Here is a 23203-nt window from a genome sequence, read left to right as displayed (position 1 = left end):
TTTATTGGTGACACATCAACACCTTAGTCTCATATAATTAAAAAATAGTAGAATTAGTAGAATAATTTAAAATAGTAGAATTGTAAAATTAAATGACTTTAGTTACATTTTCAAAAGGTTGCTTCAGGCTTTAAAGTTGTGAGAAAACATCTACTCTATGGAGACTGAAGATATTTATACAGAAAATGTAAAAATGAAAAATATGAAAACAGACATTTAGATATGCACCCCCTAGACTTCAGTCTTTTCCCACAAGTTTTGAAGCAGGGTTTCAGTGTGGAAGAACATTTACTTATGTCTTGGCTAAATCATGGGAAAAAGGAGTGAAAGTTAATACAAGTGGATAATGAAATGCCAATGGGACAGAGTTTTATAGACCAAATAAAGCAACAATCTCAAAAGACTGAAGATCTTTAGCCATATTTTTCATCAGGGTCCTAACAGACAGCACTTTGATGTGTGAGTTTCTAAGGAATAATAATAGACTTCCACAGAGAACAAAGAGTACTTGGTGCATTCATAACAAAAACAGAAAAATGGCACTTCAGAAAATGATGACAGCTAAACATACAATAACTTTATTGAAAATGAGGAACACTGTTTGAAAATCACTGGACAGCTGCTAAATATTTTTAAACAATGGACTCAAGAACAAGCCAGCCTGAAAATAAATAATAATCTGTTTATAGTGATCCTCATAAGCATTGTTTTTATTGCATTATCCCAATTGCTGTCTAAGGATTATACATCTGTAGCCACCTTTTTAATGTAAAGCATATGAAGTCAGCCTGTCAAGTCACCAAATCCAACTATCACTGGGATTTTATTGGGTATTTTAAAGTCCCAGGTAGCTTAGCATGGAGGGAATGGCTTAGTGGTTAAAGAGCTAGACTGATAACTGAAAGGTCATATGTTTGAACCACAGAAGGGGTGATCCATGAATTATTACCACTGTGACCAGGAACAAAACTCAAAGTTGCTCCTGAGTGAAGTATCCCTGTAAGTGAACTGTAAGTTTTTTACATGAAAGTGCCTGTTATTCTTATTATTATATATTGAATTGTCTTTATTTGGGGGCCTTTCTTAGTAAATAATGTAATATGTGATTAATTGTGATTAATTTTAGTAATGTAATTAATTCAATAAAAAAAAAAAAAATATCGATTGGTGGCCCTGGCTTAAGTTCTACGAATGAAGTTATCCAAACTTGAGTTACGTTAAGCTTGTCATTAAAAATATGTCATTATGGAAAAATACAGAAAGTTAACATTTCACAGCAGTGCCATGTGCCTATTAAACAAATACCTACTAAGGTAATTGAAGGACCAGTTATGTGAATACTAATTAGAAGCTAGTGGAACCACCTAATTAATACCTGCAAACAGATACTTTCTATTGCTGCTGCAGAAAAGACATTTGCCGTTAGGAGATTGGTGAACTAATCTATACCAGTGTTTCCCAATCCCGGTCCTAAGGTTCTCCAACACTGCAGTAAATAGAGACACCAAATAAAAACATTTCTATTGCGCCTGTATGTTAAATGTCAGATGAATAAATTTCCTACAGTAAAGCTAGCATGTCCATTGCTTAGCTAATTGACAGCTGTTTGTTATGTATTCAAGAATTATTATATTTTCTGTTAAAACAGCAATAACATGTTTATGCCTGATTTCATCGATCACAGTTTGTTTACTTGTTTCTATATTTTCATTATTTCAATATTACTAATGGAACTGCTTGTGGCAATCCTGTTGCAGCAGAACAGCAGGATGTCACTGCCACGGACACTAGGTGAGCTGCAGCTCTATCGAGTTTTACAGCAGGCCAAACTACTGATGTACTATGACACCTTCATCCAGCAGGGTGGCGATGATGTTCAACAGCTCTGTGAGGCTGGGGAGGAGGAATTTCTAGAGATCATGGCGCTAGTTGGGATGGCAACGAAACCCCTGCATGTGCGCCGTTTGCAGAAGGCTCTTCACGACTGGGCAGCCAACCCTACTCTATTCAACCAACCTCTGGGCACCATTGTGGCCCCTTGTGGAATTTCCCTTCTCAGGATCGACAGCACCAATGCTGCGGGCTCAGGGATTATGGATTCAAGAAAAACACTGAGCAATGGGCAACCAGGTTCTCAGTGTGATAGAGAGGAACAGGGGTCTTACCTTACACTCCTGCGAGATGTCAACAGTCCTAAGAGCCCCTGCTCACAGGCATCTCCAATGGCCCAAGACCATCTGTACAGAGACAAACTGTTCCCCATGGACCCTCACTGGCTCAGCTCTGACATGTATGAAGATGATGGGTTGGATGATGACCAGCCCAGTTCCCCTCTAACTTTCACTGGTTATTCAAATCTTCTGGGTCCTTCGACACCTACTTCTTCTTCATCCTCCTCTACTATGACCTCTCCATGGCTTGGAGGTCAGTTGGACCTAAAGACCATTAAAGCAGTGGAGGGAAGTGTTGATAGACTTCTGAAAACCTTGCCTCAAGCTGATCAAACTGAGTTGAAGACTCTACTAAGACTCAAAAAGAGAATGGCAAAGACGGTGGGACACATTTTCAACTTGGAACCTCATGACAAGAGCAAAGAGGAGGAGATACGCAAGTACAGCCTGATCTATGGCCGCTTTGACTCCAAGAGGAGGGAAAGGAAGCAGCTCACCCATCATGAGGTATGTTAAAGAGAAAATAAACTTTAGTTGTAGTGATCATCTTCCAGTATCTGTACAGTGACAATTGGCCAAGGGTTTACAGATCAAGAATACATCAGGAGTGGGGGGGGACTGGGTAGCTCAGCGAGTATTGACGCTGACTAGCACCAATGGAGTTGCGAGTTCAAATCCAGGGTGTGCTAAGTGACTCCAGCCAGGTCTCCTAAGCAACAAAATTGGCCCGGTTGCTAGGGAGGGTAGAGTCTCATGGAGTAACCTCCTCATGGTCACTATAATGTGTGGTTCTCACTCTTGGTGGGGCGAATGGTGAGTTGTGCGTGGATGCCGCGGAGAATAGCGGGAAGCCTCCACACGCGCTATGTCTCCACGGTAACGCGCTCAACAAGCCACGTGATAAGATGCGTGGATTGATGGTCTCATACACAGAGGCAACTGAGATTCATCCTCCGCCACCCGGATTGAGGCGAGTCACTACGCCACCATGAGGACTTTGTGCGCATTGGGAATTGGACATTCCAAATTGGGGAGAAAAGCGGATAAAATCCCCTGATTTCGCCTGGCCAAAACTCTAGCATTGTGGCAGTGATTTTTGCAGTCTCTAGCACCCTTGAAGGATTTGAATCTACAACCTTTCAGGGACTAGCCCATTTTTAACCATTAAGCCACACCAGCGTTGGTTTAGTTTAATCCATTCAATGATGGTGCCACTATAGGTTAGTTGAGAGAGACACACGAAATGACTGGAGAGAAGAGGGGGATCAGCTCGGGTCACCCGGGATGCTACTGCCCCATTTGTCAGAGCATATGCCCACAAGGCTACAGCTCTGATTTTTCCTGTATGTTTTACTGTAAATTCTACAATAAACTGTAAAGACTTGACAGCAGCTCTGAGAATTCATAGTGTAATACAATAATGTTACGTCTTTCCAGAAAACAAGATGTTGTTGTAAAAGCTCACCTTACACATATGCAGTGGACTAATTGAAAAAAACAAAAAGTCGCAGAAAGTCACTCTAAATTTTGGATGGCTTCATGTTCCTCACTGTTTCGTCAAATATATTGGCTTATGAATGGACTAGAAGCTCAGTCTAGGGGTCATTGGAAATCAGAGATCCTCTGCTCATCTGAGATCCAGAACATTTCATCATCAATAATTGACAACATACTTTGCCAAATATTTGTTTATTATGCTTTTTCTTTTGGACTGCAAAAAAAAAAAAAATGTCTGGACATCTGAGATGTAACATTGGATTATTTAATCAAGAAAGCTCACAGACAAGAAAACAATGGCTCATTTAAAAGAAAACAGCCTACGGTAAGAGTTGATATATATACACTCAGGGTTGGGGAGTAACGGAATACATGTAACGGGATTACGTATTTAAAATACAAAATATAAGTAACTGTATTCCACTACAGTTACAATTTAAATCATTGGTAATTAGAATACAGTTACATTCAAAAAGTATTTTGATTACTGAAGAGATTACTTTGCATTTTATTGTCATTTGTTCAATTTAATATTTAGTCCTTTCAGATGGAAAACATTTATACATATAAATGATGCGATCCAAAGTGCATTTGAACAGCTGTGAAACACCTTCTTATGATGTGCTACATTCATATGAGCAGACAGAGAAGTAAGTTTGAAGTAAGTTTGGAGCATAAGAAATAGAAATAAACCTTCTGTTCAGCTTTACGCAAAGCTAAAATGCTATTTCTAGCCATTTTACATGTACGTTACCAGGCACGATCACATTTTTTTTATCAAGAAAATTCACATTGGATCATAATTTCTTTTTTTCTAGTAAGACCTTTAATATTAGGGCAAAAATCATATTCTTGATAATATTTTTTTTTATTGTTTTCCTGTAAAAATATCAAAAAATCCTTAAAACGATCAATTTGATTTATCTTGTTTTAGAAACAACACTGCATAAGATATTTAGGTTTTTCAGAGAATGTATTTTTAACTTGTGTATTTTGTCTTACTGTACTGGCAGAGTTTTTATAGTCAAAACAAGTCAAAAAATCTAAGTATTTAGAATACATTACTGACCTTGAGTAATCTAATGGAATACGTTACAAATGACATTTTACAGCGTGTATTCTGTAATCTGTAGTGGAATACATTTCAAAAGTAACCCTCCCAACCCTGTATACATTACCGGTCAAAAGTTTTGAAACACTTGACTGTGATGATCTTGTCATGATCTTAAAAATCTTTTGATCTGAAGGCATATGCTTAAATGTTTGAAATTAGTTTTGTAGACAAAAATTTAATTGTGCCACCATATTAATTTATTTCATTATAAAACTAAAATGTAATAAAAAATAAATAAATAAATAAATAAAAAGATTTTGAAATTGAGGACTTGGACCAAATAATAAAGAAAAGCAGCCAATAAGTGCCCAACATAGATGGGAACTCCTTCAATACTATTTAAAAAGCATCCCAGGGTGATACCTCAAGAAGTTGGTTGAGAAAATGTCAAGAGTACATGTCTGCAAATTCTAGGCAAAGGGTGACTACTTTGAAGATGCTAAAATATAACACAGTTTTGATTTATTTTGGATTTTGTTTAGTCACAACATAATTCCCATAGTTCCATTTATGTTATTCCATAGTTTTGATGACTTTACTATTTTATAATAGTATTATTATAAATTATAATAAAGAATGAGTAAGTGTTTCAAAACTTTTGACTGGTAGTGTATATGAAGCAGTAATAAGTGCTAAGGATGTCCCGATACAATACTGGTATCAGAATCGGGTCCGATACCGCGCTCATATTCTCATACTCATGCTCATAAAAATCTGACGTACGAATGTCATTACGTAAACATTCAGTGCACAAATTAAAATCATGTTGTGTCCTAGTGAGACTATATAATTGCAAAAGCTGTGATTTAATGAGATAAATATCTAATTTTGACAAAATATAACTCCAATGCATTATTTTGGATTGTGCTGTGAGGTTCCTTATACAGTATAAGTACTTCATTTGATTCAAAATAATGCATTTGATTATGTTGAAAATTAAATGTTATATTTTCATTTGATTAAAGTTTTAATTAATTCATTTATTTAAACACCATTTTGATAATAAAATTTAAATAAACTGTTAATATGGAGTTCAGAAAAAATAAAACAAAAAAACAGGTATCAGACTCAGTATCGTCAAGTACCAAAAATTAAGTATTGGTACTCGTACTTGTTCTAAAAAAAAATGGTATCGGGACATCCCTAATAAGCGCAGACATGAGACATTTGTCTTTGTTGTCTTATAGAGATCATATTCAACTTTGTGCTTTTTTGATAATGAGTCCAACTGTGATGTTAGGGCAACAACATAAACTATACAGTCACATTTCTGAGAATAAGCGCTTTCATTTGATGTATGACTTGCCTATTTAAGTGCTATGTAAAAAATATTTATAATCATACTCATATTTCTACCTCATCACCTCTGTGTGGCGCTTATTGGCGATTGGATTTTTAAGGCTTTATATTGTTATTTTATGTAACATAAATGCAAAAGTAATGGCATTCAATGAAAAGTTCAGATTCTAAGCTTTCAAATAGTACCACATATGAGTGCCTTTTTTACCCTACAATTTAAGCGTAAACTGATAGCACGCTTCTGGCTCTGCCCACGAGTCCATAGAGTTTAAGGGGTTGCTCACTATGCAATTTTAATGACTTTCACGGAGCTTAGGTAATGACTATCAGTCAAAATAAAGTTTATTGTCTTAAGTAACTTCCATATTTAAGACTTGATGCTCATATTTCCACTTTCAGATGCTCATCAATGAGGCAGCGGCCCAATTCTGCATCCGTGACAACGCACTTTTGTTACGCCGGGTTGAACTGTTCTCATTAGCACGACAAGTGGCGAGAGAATGTGCCTACACTTCAACATTTAAACAAAACAGGTCAGAAACTACTATTTAAATTTAAAATTCATTTCAGTTTTTCATTTTGATTGGGTTATGTATTTATGAATTTGTATGTGCTTTCGAATTTGAAAATTTAATAGAAAGAGTATGATTTTAAGGTGCAATATGTAATATATTTACTGTACTAAAGCATACAATTATCATAATATGTTATCAGAGATTTAGGAAACACGCCAAGTTGAAATATTGGCTTCTCCGAAAACAGTGTTACAGCCAGTATATTCTACTTTGAAATGTCCGTTCTGGGCCGGAATTTCTGTTTGTGTTTTGGCCTGTGTGATCCCGCCCACTGCCCATTTCCCAATAGTATTTCGTCACCCCGGGTTGCCAGATTTGAAACAAGTTAGTGGGCAAACTTATTGTGCTGCAGCCGTGGAAGCCAGCAATACATCTAGCTAACATTGACAGAGTTATAAAAAATCCACATGCTGGTTTATAATTTTCAAACAATAAAAACATTACATATGTATACATTAGCTGATCAACTTGTAAGAGTAAGGCTCGTCACTTGCCATTGCAGTTTGCTCGTTCCTGTTGCGTGTCCTCCACTTGGCAACCCGCGTGAGCTTTGAGTCTGGGGAGGAGTGGGCAGGGGAGACAACTCTCTCCAATATTTTGAATTTGGACTGCAGTACCCATTTTAAATGCTTGATGACAATGTTACATATTGCTCTTTAAGCAGTTCTAAAATTATTTGTTTTGCACATAAATGAGTTGAGATTTTATGTCATATCAAACTTATATTAGTTTATGTTATATTATTATCAAAGGAGATTCTTAGATGATTGTACTGCCTCTGTTGACTGTACTGCTCAGAAGAGAATCAGGCATGATGTAAGTACGTCAAGATATGCATGAATGTACATACAATATGTAGGCTTATTATTTATCTGTAAGTATCTATTAGTCTTGTCTGTTTATCTATCTTTCTATACATAAGGGCTAATGTACAGTCAGCTGGTCACCCAGACAGGGTGATCAGGTCTTACATAACTCTGTCAAGCTTTTTTTCAGATCTCCCCCTTATAACACTTCTTATCAAGTAAATAAATTTGAGAAGTTATGAAGTTTATTATGTGAGAAGAAAGAGAATGGAGTGATACAAGAGACATAAAACTGGCACAGCTATGTAGAATATCACTTGCCTGGGACAACAGTCAATTACACAGTTTAGTGCTCATTATATACAAATATTTGACCTCTGAATGACCAAATTTACACAATTTGTTTTTAATTTAGTACTGCCCTGAAGAAGCTGCAAAACAGATATTAAACATATTTCATAAGACAAACTAATAACTGAAATTAATTATAACATTTTTCAAAAGTTTACACCGCTTTAGTCTTTAATATTGTGTGTCGCCACTTTGAGCATCAATGCTTGCAGGATTTCTGTAATGGTTATGTAAAGTTATGAGCAGAACTACTATAACACTAACCTGAGAAAAGTATTTGATTTTTCCTGTTACAGGTAACAGATTTAGATCCAGTAGTCAATAGTGACATCAGATCTACAGCAGATGACAACAGCCTGTCTGGAGAAAGTTTTGATAGTCTGACACAAGGTAATAATTGTTTTTATTCATTTAAAATAAATGAATAAAATTCATAAACATTGATCCATTGATTGTACCTCCAAACCATAATTGTCTTCCATTCTGTGTCGCATTTACTGCAAATGCCACAATGCTCATGGCCATGAAGCATCACTTCTCACATATGATGTGATCACAACTAAGATCTACAGATCAAGTGCGTAGGAGATAGCAAAGCATATACCAAAATTAACACTCATGCCAGGATAAAACATCATTGCTGATACTTAAGTCATTTGATTGTCTGTGTTTGTGTAATTCTGTGTGTCTTGATAGATATCAGCCCTCAGTTGCACCCGTCCTTATCCCCTAACCCCCCCATCAACAACACTGGCCTCGTCAACTGGAGTCGCCAGCTCATGCAACAAACACTCATGGACGAGGGCCTCCGATTGGCTAGAATGGTGTCATGTGACCACACAAGCAAAGTCAGCCTAGGGTTATAAAAAAGACAGATTGCAGGTGAATATAAGAATTCTATGATGTTCTTTAACATGAACTATGTGGATTTTACAGTGGATTTTAACATTTGGATTAATGAGCACATATAGTTCACTCAAAAATAAAAATAAAATACTGTAATCATTTACTCACCCTCATTTTATTCCAAAGCCATATGGCCGATATGATTTCTTTTCTCTTTTGAACAAAAAAGGAAATGTTTAGCAGAATGCTTATGTACTCTTTACCATACAATGAAAGTAAATGGGTAATGGGACTGTTGAGCTCCAAAAATGACAAAAATGCCTCACAAAATATCATGAAATTAGTCCATACGACTTATTCTATAGAGCACAACAGTCGGGTTCCGGAAATTTGTTTTTTCATTGGGGAATTGATTATTAATTGTTTTTTAACCTGACCTATCGTGAGCTCCTACTGTAGGTTGTTAATCGATGGTATATGCTTCTGTTGAGGCCATCAGTCAGTATTGTTTCAACCTTAATTATTAAAAAATCGTGCTTAATAGCAGAATTCAAGAACTATGATCCATCAGAGAATCGTGGCACCAAGCGAACACAGCAGTGACCACCCTCTGCAAATAAAGCAAACGAATCAGTCTCTCTACATATTCAAACTACTTATATATTTATATAAATCTAAATATTTTGTAATAAACTTTAAACATATTGTTTCTGTTATATTCAACAACCTAAAATCAATAGTTTATGTATTTCCATTATTTCGATTACATCATTTGCAATGCTTCATGGGATTGTAGTTCATTCCCTCATTATAGGTTTTAAGTACACAGTCTTGTACCTTTTGTCTTTTTGTCCGATTTTCAAATACTTTTTTTGTTTCAAATCAAAGTTTGTAAAGTTGTGATTCACCTAGGAACTCTTTTATAAAGAATTTTATGAAAACTACTTGGAAAAAATGTATAGGAAAAATACTTCCGGAACCAAGGCTGCTGCAAAAGTGGTTAGACACTAAAGCCATGTGATAGCTTTGTGTGGAGAACAGACCGAAATTTAAGTCATTATTCACTGAAAACTTTTTTCTCCACTGTAACTCTCAAATATCATTTGTGTTCACATACTCATTCATTAAGGAAAAACATGAAAACATTTTTGAAGCAGTGTTGGGAATAAACAGTACTTGTTAAGGTATAAAGGGAAGCAAGGCAACACTTAATTCAATGAATTATCCAAAAATGTTTTAACTTAAATTAATAAAAACAACCACTTTTTGTTTTTTGTTGCTAATTTACTTATGTATGTAAATTAATAAAGTTCCTTTAACCAATTTACGTCAGAATGGCTTTTACAAAAAAATTGTTCTACTCATTTTTCATGAATGAGGCCCATAGTTTCTTGTGCTTTTCATAACCAATTACGATGTGCCAAGTTTAAATATGTGCTTATGTGAATGAGATTTCAGAGCTGCAGCAGAGGGGGAAATTATCGGTGAATAACAACTTAAATTTAAATCTGTTCCTCACAATAAGCTATCGTATGACTTCAGAAGAATTGAAATACAGTTCACAAATCGTTTGGACTTGAAACAACATGAGGGTGAGTTAAATGAAGACAACATTTTCAATGTTGGGCAAACTATTCCTCTAAGGAACGGCTACAGTAAAAATGTAAAAATTTGTTTTTACTAGATGATAGTGAAGACACTAATACTCTTTGATATGGTGTGGTTAGAATATGTAAAAGAACGATGATCAACTGATTTATTTGACTTATGTGGTTAGCTAATCTTTCATTCAGTTTGCAGAAAAATAATCTTTAAAGACATAGTTCACCCAAGAATGAAAATTTTCTCATTATTTACTCACCCTCATGCCATCCCAGATGTGTATGACTTTCTTTCTTCAGCAGAACACAAACAAATATTTTTAGAAGAATATTTCAGCTCGTTAGGTCCTTACAATGCGAGTGAATGGTGATCAGACCTTTGTAGCTCCAAATATCACATAAAGGAAACATACAAGTAATCCTTATGACTCCAGTGGTTAAATCCATATCTTCAGAAGCGATATGATAGGTGTAGGTGAGAAACAGTTTAAAATTTAAGTCCCTTTTTTTTACCCTAAATCTCCACATTCACTTTCACTTTCAGATGTGAAAGTGAAACTAAACAGGCATCACATGTGGCTTTCAGATTTAAAGTGAAAGTAGAGATTTAGAGTAAAAAAGGACTTACATTTTTCTCACCCACACCTATCATATCGCTTCTGAAGATATAGATTTATCCACTGGGGTCATATGGATTATTTGTATGTTTCCTTTATGTGATTTTTGGTGCTACAAAGGTCTGGTCACCATTCACTTGCATTGTAAGGACCTACAGAGCTTACATATTCTTCTAAAAATCTTCATTTGTGTTCTGCTGAAGAAAAAACGTCATACACATCTGGGATGGCATGAGTGTGAGTAAATGATGAGAGAAATTTTATTATCTATCTATCCCTATAATGACAGAATGAATCAGAAATTGTGAGTTTTAACAAGCCCATCTAAGGGGCTGCAGTGTAAAAAAGAGAAGATGTATTTGTGGTGGACGGGGCCACATGAGGTGCTGAAAAACTGGAGACCCAACCCCTCCCTGACGTCAAAGCTTATGAGAATGTGTGAGAGAAGGGTGGATGGATAAATGGGGGGGGGGTTAATGTGTAGGAGGGAGTGAGAAGGGTGTCTCATTGACTCAGAGAGACACAGCAAAAATAAACCGCGTAGGCAGTGAAAGGGTGCAATCTCTCTCTCTGTCTCTTAGTGAGCAAACACAAGCTGTGGTTCATTTACTTGAGTGTTGTTTTGTTCACTTTCATTCAGACATAGAAGCAAAAATACAAGATCTCCTCTTCACTGCACTGTCAATCATTCTGTACTTACACACTGTCATTTCTCAGCATTGTTCTGCCCTTGCATAATACATAGAGATTTTCTGTTATGTTTTAATGCACTTGATGTCAATGTGGGAATTGGGAGGCATGTTTACATTTACATTTTATGTATTCATTTTCGCAGACACTTTTCTTAAAAGAAAATAAGGAAAATACAATCCAAGTCCCTCCTTTTCTTTAAAAAGAAGCAAAAATCGTAACAGTGAGGCACTTACAATGGAAGTGAATGGGAATGATTTTTGGAGGGTTTAAAGCCATAAATAAGATTATAATTTTATAAAAGCACTTACATTAATTCTTCTGTTAAAGCTCATGTATAATTTGAGCTGTAAATTGTTTAAATTGTCATTTTAGGGTTTGTTGACATTACATCGTCATGGCAATGAAGTTGTAAAATTGGCTATAACTTTACACAGAAAAGGTCAAAATCATGTTAACATGCATATTGTTTACATCTTGTGAGTATTTTATTTTATTTCTTTTCTGCTATTTTGGAATGCCCAATTCCCACTACTTTAGTAGGTCTTAGTGGTGGCACGGTTACTCACCTCAAGCCGGGTGGCGGATGACAAGTCTCCATTGCCTCTGTTTCTGAGACCATCAATCCGTGCATCTTATCATGTGGCTTGCTGTGCATGACACCACGGAGACTCACAGCACTGGAGGCTCATGTTATTCTCCGCGATCCACGCACAACATACCACGCGTCCCATTGAGAGCGAGCATGAGGAGGTTACCCCATGTGACTCTACCCTCCCTAGCAACCGGGCCAATTTGGTTGCTTAGGAGACCAGGCTGGAGTCACTCAGCACACCCTGGATTTGAACTCACGACTCCAGGGGTGGTAGTCGGCGTCAATACTCACTGAGCTACCCAGGCCCTTGAAATAGTGAGTATTTTAAAGTTTACAGATTGGCCCCAGTCACTTCCATTATTAGTGCCTCACTGTAATGCAGATTTCTGTGTGTGTATATATATATATATAATTTTAATTATTTGTGATAACATGTAAAGGTGTTGTACAAACACAAACACTGATGAGGTTTCTGTGTAAGTCTGTGTAATGGGACAGGAATCTGATTAAACAGTGCATGGAACTGTTTGTAGGACAATTTCTGAATCATGATTTATTTCATTTTGGTCTTTTTTGGTCTTTTTTACAATTCATCAGTGCACATTATTCCAAAGACAAAACTGTTTGTCTTCATAATCTTTTATCAAATAAAATAGCTTGCTCAGAAATGACTTTTAATCACTTTAAAAGTCATTCCTCATGCAGTGCATGACATCCAAACACTTTTTCCATAGCACATGATGTCAGTATTTTGCTTGTGTTGTGTTTTGGCCTCTAGAGGTCCTCATGGTGCTCTCATGCCCAGTTTACTCAACTTGTAATTAGTGTTATTAGGTTCACATGTGTCTCATTCAGCTGTGTGTATTTAAGTGACTCTGTCTCCTAATTTCTTTGCTTGGTTGAGGCAAATGAAAGGCCACTGAATTTGCGTAGAGTAAAATTATCACTGATATACTGGAAATATATGAAGAGTTATGTTGGAAATCACTTTGCTACTGAGGTATTAAATAACTGCTGGGAATATGTAAACAAAAAAGAAAGGGGATTTGGATGGAGCATAAGCCCCTTAAAAGAAAAATATAATACTGCAGAGACTGAGTGTAATATGTCACCTGTATGGGGAGAGGTATTGGCATGGACTTTTCCTGAGGTCGAAATTGATCTGGAGATGTTAGAAAAGATAAGGGATTGGGGGAAAATGGGCATGATAACATCTAATGTAAAAAAGCATGTTCAGGGAAAATTTTATGAAAGTCTACAAATATATACAGACAGGAATTACAGGAATAGGAGTGTATATTCCAGTAGTAAGTGTAGAAATGTCAAAAAGATTAACGGCTAATCTATATATTCTGTAGAAATAACTGCCATCATAATAGGTTTAACATGGGTAGAGGAAATAAGACCTGACAGAGTAGTTATATGTTCTGATTCAGTGTCAGTATTAACATCATTAGCTACCCGAAGATCATCCAGAGAAGATTTGATAAATGAAATATTCATGCTGTTGTATCATATTCAAAGGAAAGGAGGGTCAGTCGGATTCTGTTGGGATAGATTAGCTGTTAATCTTTTTGACATTTCTACACTTACTATAAAATTTTCCCTGAACATGCTTTTTTACATTAGATGTTATCATGCCCATTTCCTCCCAATCCCTTATCTTTTCTAACATCTCCAGATCAATTTCGACCTCAGGAAAAGTCAATGCCGATACCTCTCCCCATACAGGTGACATGTTACACTCAGTCTCTGCAGTATTATATTTTTCTGTTAAGGGGCTTATGCTCCATCCAATATTAAGAAAGAGTGGCAAGAAATATGGGATAAGGACAAGAAGGGAAGACATTTATATAAAATAAAAAAACAGAAATGAATAAAAATATATGTGGCAGAAACAGGAAGGAAGAGATTATAATAACTAGATTAAGGCTTGGTCATACAGGATTGAACTCTTCATTGGCTTTAATAGGAATCCAAGGAAATGATGTATGCGAATCTTGTAGAGAAAAAGATACTGTAGAGCATGTCATATTTGATTGTAGAAGGTATATACAGGAGAGAAGGGAATTAATACAATATTTTAACAATAATGGACATAAAGACACCAGTCCGCCATTAAAATAAAAGAAGAATTTCTTTGCTTGGTGTTTAGTTGTTCTGAAGCCAGTTGCCTGAGTAAGTGTTCTCAAACTCTGAGACATTTTATTATCCCTTGCCTTTGGATTATACCCATCTCTGGACTTTCTCCTCTGGAGTTTTTTGCTTTAAGATCTTTGGAATTTTGGAATATTATTGTGGAATGCCCTTTTTGGACTGGTTTTGTTTTTTTGAGAATTACATTTTGCTGTTTTTGCTCCAGCTGTGGATTTTTGTTGTTTGAACTTGGGGTGTCAAACTCAGTTCCTGGAGGGCCGCAGCCCTGCAGAGTTTAGTTCCAGCCCTCCTCCAAAATGCCTCCTTGTAATCTTCAAGCACTCCTAAAGACCTTGATTAGCTGCTTCAGGTGTGTTTAATTAGGGTTGGAGCTAAACTCTGCTGGACTATGGCCCTCTAGGAACCGAGGATTGAGAGTCAGACTCTCACGCCAGAGACCCAAGTTCAAGTCCCAGCTCTGACACATGACTTTTTAAAATGTATTGCCTTACGTTTACATTACATAACCAACTTTATTTACAAGCTTGTTCAAGTGCAGTCAAATCATGCAGTAGCCCAACTGATCGAGCGTTGCACTTGAGATGCAAAGGACAGAGGAATGAGTCTTGAAGTGCACTTAAGTTGACACATGAGCCAAAAGTGTCACAGAAGCACCAAAAAATTAAATTTTTTTGCAGTAACTGTTTTTCATCTCACATTTGCTTTTACGACACTATCAATTAGGTTTAGATTAAAGTTTTAGGGATGGGATGTTGTTTTTTTATTTAAAACTCTTGAGAATTAACCTTAAAAACGTTATTTGTTTGGGAGAACATTTAACTTGCTTTTAGCGCCACAGAGTGGACATTTCACCTCGGAACTGCCCTGAAGTGTGTCATGAACCACATGTCATTTTGCAAAAATATAGCCACAGTCGCATCATTTTCATGAGATCAGACTACAAAAAACATTCCTTTTTGGTCAACAAGCCCTATTATTATTTAACCCCCTGTCATACAGTATGTAGACCACTTTTCACCATCCAATCAATCCCATTTCATGTGGAAATACAGGTGCATCTCAATAAATTAGAATGTTGTGGAAAAGTTCATTTATTTCAGTAATTCAACTCAAATTGTGAAACTCGTGTATTAAATAAATTCAATGCACACAGACTGAAGTAGTTTAAGTCTTTGGTTCTTTTAATTGTGATGATTTTGGCTCACATTTAACAAAAACCCACCAATTCACTATCTCAAAAAATTAGAATATGGTGACATGCCAATCAGCTAATCAACTCAAAACACCTGCAAAGGTTTCCTGAGCCTTCAAAATGGTCTCTCAGTTTGGTTTACTAGGCTACACAATCATGGGGAAGACTGCTGATCTGACAGTTGTCCAGAAAACAATCATTGACACCCTTCACAAGGAGGGTAAGCCACAAACATTCATTGCCAAAGAAGCTGGCTGTTCACAGAGTGCTGTATCCAAGCATGTTAACAGAAAGTTGAGTGGAAGGAAAAAGTGTGGAAGAAAAAGATGCACAACTAACCAAGAGAACCGCAGCCTTATGAGGACTGTCAAGCAAAATCGATTCAAGAATTTGGGTGAACTTCACAAGGAATGGACTGAGGCTGGGGTCAAGGCATCAAGAGCCACCACACACAGACATGTCAAGGAATTTGGCTACAGTTGTCGTATTCCTCTTGTTATGCCACTCCTGAACCACAGACAACGTCAGAGGCGTCTTACCTGGGCTAAGGAGAAGAAGAACTGGACTGAACTGAACTTAACCCAGTGGTCCAAAGTCTTCTTTTCAGATGAGAGCAAGTTTTGTATTTCATTTGGAAACCAAGGTCCTAGAGTCTGGAGGAAGGGTGGAGAAGCTCATAGCCCAAGTTGCTTGAAGTCCAGTGTTAAGTTTCCACAGTCTGTGATGATTTGGGGTGCAATGTCATCTGCTGGTGTTGGTCCATTGTGTTTTTTGAAAAGCAAAGTCACTGCACCCGTTTACCAAGAAATTTTGGAGCACTTCATGCTTCCTTCTGCTGACCAGCTTTTTAAAGATGCTGATTTCATTTTCCAGCAGGATTTGGCACCTGCCCACACTGCCAAAAGCACCAAAAGTTGGTTAAATGACCATGGTGTTGGTGTGCTTGACTGGCCAGCAAACTCACCAGACCTGAACCCCATAGAGAATCTATGGGGTATTGTCAAGAGGAAAATGAGAAACAAGAGACCAAAAAATGCAGATGAGCTGAAGGCCACTGTCAAAGAAACCTGGGCTTCCATACCACCTCAGCAGTGCCACAAACTGATCACCTCCATGCCATGCCGAATTGAGGCAGTAATTAAAGCAAAAGGAGCCCCTACCAAGTATTGAGTACATATACAGTAAATGAACATACTTTCCAGAAGGCCAACAATTCACTAAAAATGTTTTTTTTATTGGTCTTATGATGTATTCTAATTTTTTGAGATAGTGAATTGGTGGGTTTTTGTTAAATGTGAGCCAAAATCATCACAATTAAAAGAACCAAAGACTTAAACTATTTCAGTCTGCGTGCATTGAATTTATTTAATACACAAGTTTCACAATTTGAGTTGAATTACTGAAATAAATGAACTTTTCCACGACATTCTAATTTATTGAGATGCACCTGTACATAATATTATGGAAATAAAATGAGTTTATTGGCACTTCATGTCGACTTTAAAAGAACTCTGACACTCTTTCAACTTGTATGATACAAAGGCTGTGAAGATTGTGCTTTATTTAATTACAAAGGAATTTGTTACTATCAAAGGCCGTTTGATCATTCAAGTGAAAATATCTCAGTAGACTGACTCCCCCAAATCAATCTTTCTTTTCATTCAGATTTATATATATATATTCTGTACTCTCTCTCTCTCTATATATATTCTGCACACTGTATATATAACTCTAAATACAGTACTTCAGCCAGCAGCTGTTGTCAAATGTAAATTATGATAATAAACTAATGGCACAACTTTGTTTATATTCTTATAGAGATGGAAGAGAAGGTGGAGAGGAGACGACTGAGTTACAGCAACTTCAGTTCAGCAAACACCAGAGACGATCCATAACTGATAGTCTGCAAATCTCATGTTAAACTCAGGTCTCATGTCAACTCTAAATGCTTTGCTGTTCATTCTGTTCAGTATGCACCATATGATTATGTCTTTACAGGCATTTGATAGAACATTCTTGTACATCCTTTCAAATGTTAAATGATGCAAGTACAGGTTAGAGTTGTAAATCCATTTCATATTCTTGCTATTTAATGACTTTTTTTTTTAATAGTAGTCTACACCAGTAAAATGCAAGTTTAAACAGTGGTGATTTTGACTTGATTAGCATGTAATGGCAGTACAAGTCTTCAGTAGTGCTAATTGTGTGACAAGCAATGCAGAGAATGAAATTCTTCACCCAAAAATGAAAATGCTGTCATCAGTTACTCATGCTATTCCAAACCTGTTTGACTTTCTCATTTTAAAATATGTGATGCAGTATTTTAGAATGGTGACTGAGGCTGTCATTCTGCCTAACATCTAATTTTGTGTTCCACATTAGAAAGAATATTACATGGTTTTGAAACAACATGAGAGTCATTTTTGGAAAAACTATCACTTTAATGATAGATGACATTCCTGTCAATTTAAAGGAATATCCCGGGTTTAATACAAGTTAAGCTCAATCGACAGCATTTATGGCATAATGTTGATTACCACAAAAAATTATTTCAACTCGTCCCTTCTTAAAAATAGCAGCAAAAACCGAGGTAACAGTGAGTGTTAGTTACAATGTAAGTAAATGGGGCCAGTTTTTGGAGGGTTTAAAGGCAGAAATGTTAAGCTTATAATTTTATAAAAGCAATTACAGTAGCAAGAAAAAATATGTGAACCCTTTGGAATTACCTGCATTTATGTAGAAATGTCTTAAAAACTTAAAGATACAATAATGAACGAACAAACAATCTGTTTTAACTAATAACACACAAATTATTGTATTGTTCTTGTACACATTGAATACATCATTCAAACATTCACAGTGTAGGCTGGAAAAAGTATGTGAACCCCTAGTCTAATGACGTCAACAAAAGCTAATTAGAGTCAGGAGTTGGCAAACTTGGCATCCAATTAATGAAACAAATAGTTTTATAAAATGCACTCAAACATTTTGAGTTTGCTATTCACAAGAAGCATCTATTGACATGGACCATGCCTCACAAGAAAGAGATCTCATAAGACCTATGATCAAGAATTGTTGCATAAAGCTGAAAAGGGTTACAAATTTATCTCGAAGAGCTTTAGATATTCATCTGTCCACAGTTGGACAAACTGTCAATAAATGGAGACGATTTAGTAGGTGTAGTCAAGACCAGACCCAGACCAAGACTAGACCCCTTGAGACCCAGATCCAGACCAAGACCTATCCCCATGACCAAGACCCAGACCTGAAGATCCAAGAACAAGGCAGTACATTTATATTTGAAGAATCTTCTTCAAAGTTTTCAAATGCAAATTTTACCACTGCAGGCTCTGACATTTTCCAGACAGCTATATAGAAAAAAACAGTCCAGTTTTACAAGATGCCTTCGTAACCCAAATCCTAGCTATATAAATAATACAACTAAAGTGAAGTGAATTTAATTGGTTAGTGGACAGCCTAGATGTAGATCCTAGGCTGTCCATCACAGTAGAGGTCTGCATGGCAATGGTCTGATTTTCAGTGCATGTACACCCATTCTTTTTATTGCCCCACCACACCACACCAGGTGTCACAAAGCTGTTTATTCTTCTACTGTAATAAAAGATAAAAAAGTGTCATATATGGCTCTTTATTGCAGGCATCATTTTTTAAAATAATAATAATTAAAAATGTAAAAACAAATCCTAAAGGAATGCTAATAGATTGTTAATGAAATAATACAATTTCAATTTATCCAATAGGATCTTAATGTATTCTTAGTGGATACTAATCTGATTCCTTTAGGACTGGTTCAAAATTATGAAAAATTCCTTCAAGATTGTTTGCATCATAAATAAACTCTCAAAACACAGGTGGCTGCTCCACGTTAACATTAAATGCCAAATTCATCTTTGCTAATCAAAGTTAAACCGAAAGATGGAAACTTAATTGAAAACTATTGTTGGAAAATTAAACTATTAAAACAACCATGCATAAACAGAATGTTCTTCACTGACCATCTCTGATCGAAACAAAGAAAGACAAATGATGATGTAAAACAATTATAATAATTGAAAAGAACAGTTTGAAAGAATTAATTCACAGAAATGAGTCGGACTTTCCAAAATCATGTGTAACTGAGAATTGTGTTTCATATGCATTAATATAACAAAATAAAAATGTTTATTTTAATTTTTTTAAATCACAGACACGTATTTGTACATACATATATGGTATATTATATATTTTTTGTCTTAATGTGTATTTCTATATATACTTATATTGTCGATTCGCTTTTTATTATCTCTGTCTTGTTGTTTTATTGTTTGTGCACTGGAGGCTTCCTTGTATGTGTAATAAAGCTCATTCTGATTCTGAAAGAACAGCAATTAACTAATTCAGGAACACAGTTCTCAGCTTGTTTGAGGTGTTTTCAGAGGATGAACTGATGCCAACTCCAACTGTAAGACATTGGATACTTCATATGCCACTGCCTGAACCTTGGACTTAGGATGGACCCCACCGAACCTCACCAAAATGACCTGCAGGTTGAACTGCAATGTGTTCCTTGCCACAGTCGCCTTCAGCTTGCTTACAGGGGTTCTAAATACGATTATTATTTAATTATTTAATTTCTATACACAATTTACAATCATATTTAATCAAACTACACAATGATCACTCTAAGACTTTATAGATATTACAGTTTCATTTTTTGTTAATGCATGATATCCTGTAAAGCTCAATTAGGTCAAAAAGAACACTAGAATGACAGCTAAAGACTTGAAGGAATCATTGGAACTGGTGACCAACTCTGTTCATGAGTCTACTATACAGAAAACATGAAACAGGCATGGTGTCCATGGCAGGACACCACAATGGAAGCTACTGCTTTCCAACAAAAACATTGCTGCATGCCTTAAGTTTGCCAAAGACCACCTTGACACTCCACAGTACTACTGGGAAAATGTTTTTTTTGACTGATCAATCTAAGGTTGAATTGTTTGAGAAGAAAATGCAGCGCTACATATAGCATAAAAAGGGCACCTCATACCAACATGAAAACCTCATACCAACATGAAAACATCATCCCAACGGTTAAGTACGCTGGAAGGAGCATCATGATTTGGGGCTGATTTGCTGCTTCAGTGCCTGGACCGCTTGCCATTCGAGGGAAAAATTAATTTCCAAGTTTATCAAGATATCCTACAGGATAATGTCAGGGTGAAGCTGAAGCTCAGTAGAAGCTGGGTGATGCAGCAGGACAATGAACCTACATATTGAAGTAAATCCACTACAGAATGGCTTCAAATAAAGAAAATCCACCTTTTGGAGTGGCCCAGTTAGAGCACAGACCTTAATCCAATAGAGATGCTGTGGAATGAACTCAAGAGAGCCATTCACACCAGACATCCTAAGAATATGGCTGAGCTGAAGCAGTTCTGTTAGGAAGAATGGTCCAAAATTCCTTCTGAACGTTGTGCAGGTCTAATCCACAGCTACTGGAAACACTTGGTTGAGGTTATTGCTGCCAAAGGAGGATTGACCAAGTATTAAATCCACAGTACTTTGAATGTTTAATGGGATGCGTTTAATAAAGACATGAAAGATTATAATTGTTTGTGTTTTGTTAGCTTAAGTACATTGTGTTCGTCTATACTTGTGACTTTGATGAAGATGAGATCACATTTTATGACCAATTAAAGCAGAAAACCAGCTAATTCCAAAGGATTCAAATACTTTTTCTTGACACTGTACATTATTTTTTCTGTTAAAACTCATGTATTATTTGAACTGTAAAGTTGTTTAAAAAGTCTTTTTTTTTTTTTACAATCATTTTAGGGTTTGTTGACATCGTCATGGCAGCGAAGTTGCTTATGTCTTGCTTAATACTTATGTACATGTGATTTTTTTTCGTTTTTTATTTTTAATAAATTTGCAAAGATTTCAAACAAACTTCTTTCACGTTGTCATTATGGGGTATTGTTTGTAGAATTTTGAGGAAAATAATGAATTTAATCCATTTTGGAATAAGGCTGTAACATAACAAAATGTGGAAAAAGTGAAGCGCTGTGAATACTTTCTGGATGCACTGTATGCAGCAGGGTGCGATGTACTGTGTGTTGTGACACATTACTCCCATAACCATCATTAAAATTTTCTGTGACTTGTGCCACAGTAGACCTTCTGTTGGTTCAGACCAGACGGGAAAGACTCCGTTGCCCTTGTGTGATGAACCTTGGGCGCCCAACACCCTGTCACCGGTTTTGTGGTTTCTCCCTCCTCGAACCACTGTTGGTATGTACACACCACTTCTGACCAGGAGCACCCCATAAGCCTTGCCGTTTCAGAGATGCTCTGACCCTGTCATCTGGCCATAACAGTTTGGCCCTTGTCAAAGTTGCTCAGGTCTTTACTCCTGCCCATTTCTCCTTCATTCAACACACTGATTACGGAAACTGATTGTTCGCTTATCTAATCTACCCAGACCTTGACATGTGGCCTTGTTAGGAGATGATCAACGTTATTCGCTTCACCTGTGAGTGGTCATGTTTTGGCTCATCAGTGTATACATGGCTTGAAAAAGTACTTAGTCCCCAGTGCAGTTTTCAAATTTTTTTGTGTCAGATTCCAAATTTAGAGACTACTTTTTCCCCAGCTAGTACACAGAATTTGTTTTCCAAATCACTTAAAAAAAAAGAAAAAAAAAAAACTACAATTTTGAGACAAAAAATTATTCATACCCTTCATAATTACTAGGTTAACCTTGCTCAGAAGCAAGTTATTGTCTTGAAAACACATCCAGTTTGTTGCTCTAGTCTCCACTAGTGTTGGAAATTAGTGTATCAGTTGTTTTCAGTTACTTCATGAGCATAAATAACTTTCCTCTCTCTAAGATCAAACTGTATTGTTAGATTTTCCTTTGAACAAACAAAAATGAAGACAAAAGAGCATTCAAAACAAGTGAGGGATATAATTGTGGAGAAGCGCAGATCTGGGGAAGGATTCAAGGCAATTTCAAAGACAATAAACATACCTCGGAGCTTAGTGCATTACATCATACAAAAGTGGAAGAAATATGGAACTACAGCCGCTCTGCCTGGCGCAGCCCCAGCTTTTCACTGAGCTACAGAAGTCAGTGGTTGTGACTGAAAATAATATCCATGGCTCAACAATCTCAAAACTATTGCATGAAAAGGGGCTGTTCGGTAGAGTGGCTAGGAACATGCCTTTGCTGTACTATTGCAGAGTTCAGTGATTCACAAATAAATAAAAAAATCAGTTGAATTACTCAATCTCAGGGTGTGCAAATAATTTGTGTGAAATAGGGATGTAACGGTTTCAAGGTTTCACAACGTACCTCGGTTTTAAAATGGATGGTTATCATACCGTTGAAATCTTCTCATTGACGTACTGCATGAATATAAAGACATATTTTTTCAGAACTTTTCTAAAATCCAAATCACTTTTAGACAGAATCTGCGTCATTTACACAGCATCATATAAACTTGGCGAGATAAAATAAATCTTTAAATTGCGCCTTCCTCGTGTTGCATTTGACGGTCACTCAGTTTTAAAGGTGACATGCAGGTGTCACGAGCGCAGCGCATCACGAGCACATTAGAAGTCCAGCACGAGTGGAGCGTAGCATGAGTGCAGCACGAGCGCATCATACAGACATGTCCGAGCCTG

The 23203-nt window shown here is 36.5% G+C and overlaps 1 protein-coding gene across 2 annotated transcripts in view; it reads left to right on the top strand.

The window, feature by feature from the left end:
- nab2 (NGFI-A binding protein 2 (EGR1 binding protein 2)) overlaps positions 1-21568 on the top strand; it is a 22924-nt gene extending 1356 nt beyond the window's left edge. The window contains exons 2-8 of one of the 2 annotated variants that reach the window (XM_051672319.1): positions 1758-2678; positions 6481-6614; positions 7409-7472; positions 8110-8203; positions 8343-8390; positions 8510-8695; positions 17330-21568. In XM_051672319.1, coding sequence (XP_051528279.1) covers positions 1770-2678; positions 6481-6614; positions 7409-7472; positions 8110-8203; positions 8343-8390; positions 8510-8679 — 1419 coding nt within the window. In that variant the 5' untranslated portion in view covers positions 1758-1769 and the 3' untranslated portion in view covers positions 8680-8695; positions 17330-21568. The remainder of the gene's footprint in view (positions 1-1757; positions 2679-6480; positions 6615-7408; positions 7473-8109; positions 8204-8342; positions 8391-8509; positions 8696-17329) is intronic. The other variant, XM_051672320.1, reaches the window with a different exon arrangement.
- The last annotated feature ends 1635 nt before the right edge of the window (positions 21569-23203 follow it).

The sequence above is a fragment of the Myxocyprinus asiaticus genome, chromosome 35, assembly GCF_019703515.2.
Source record: "Myxocyprinus asiaticus isolate MX2 ecotype Aquarium Trade chromosome 35, UBuf_Myxa_2, whole genome shotgun sequence".
In the NCBI taxonomy this organism is placed as follows: domain Eukaryota; kingdom Metazoa; phylum Chordata; class Actinopteri; order Cypriniformes; family Catostomidae; genus Myxocyprinus; species Myxocyprinus asiaticus.
This window is presented reverse-complemented; position numbering and strand designations above follow the sequence as displayed.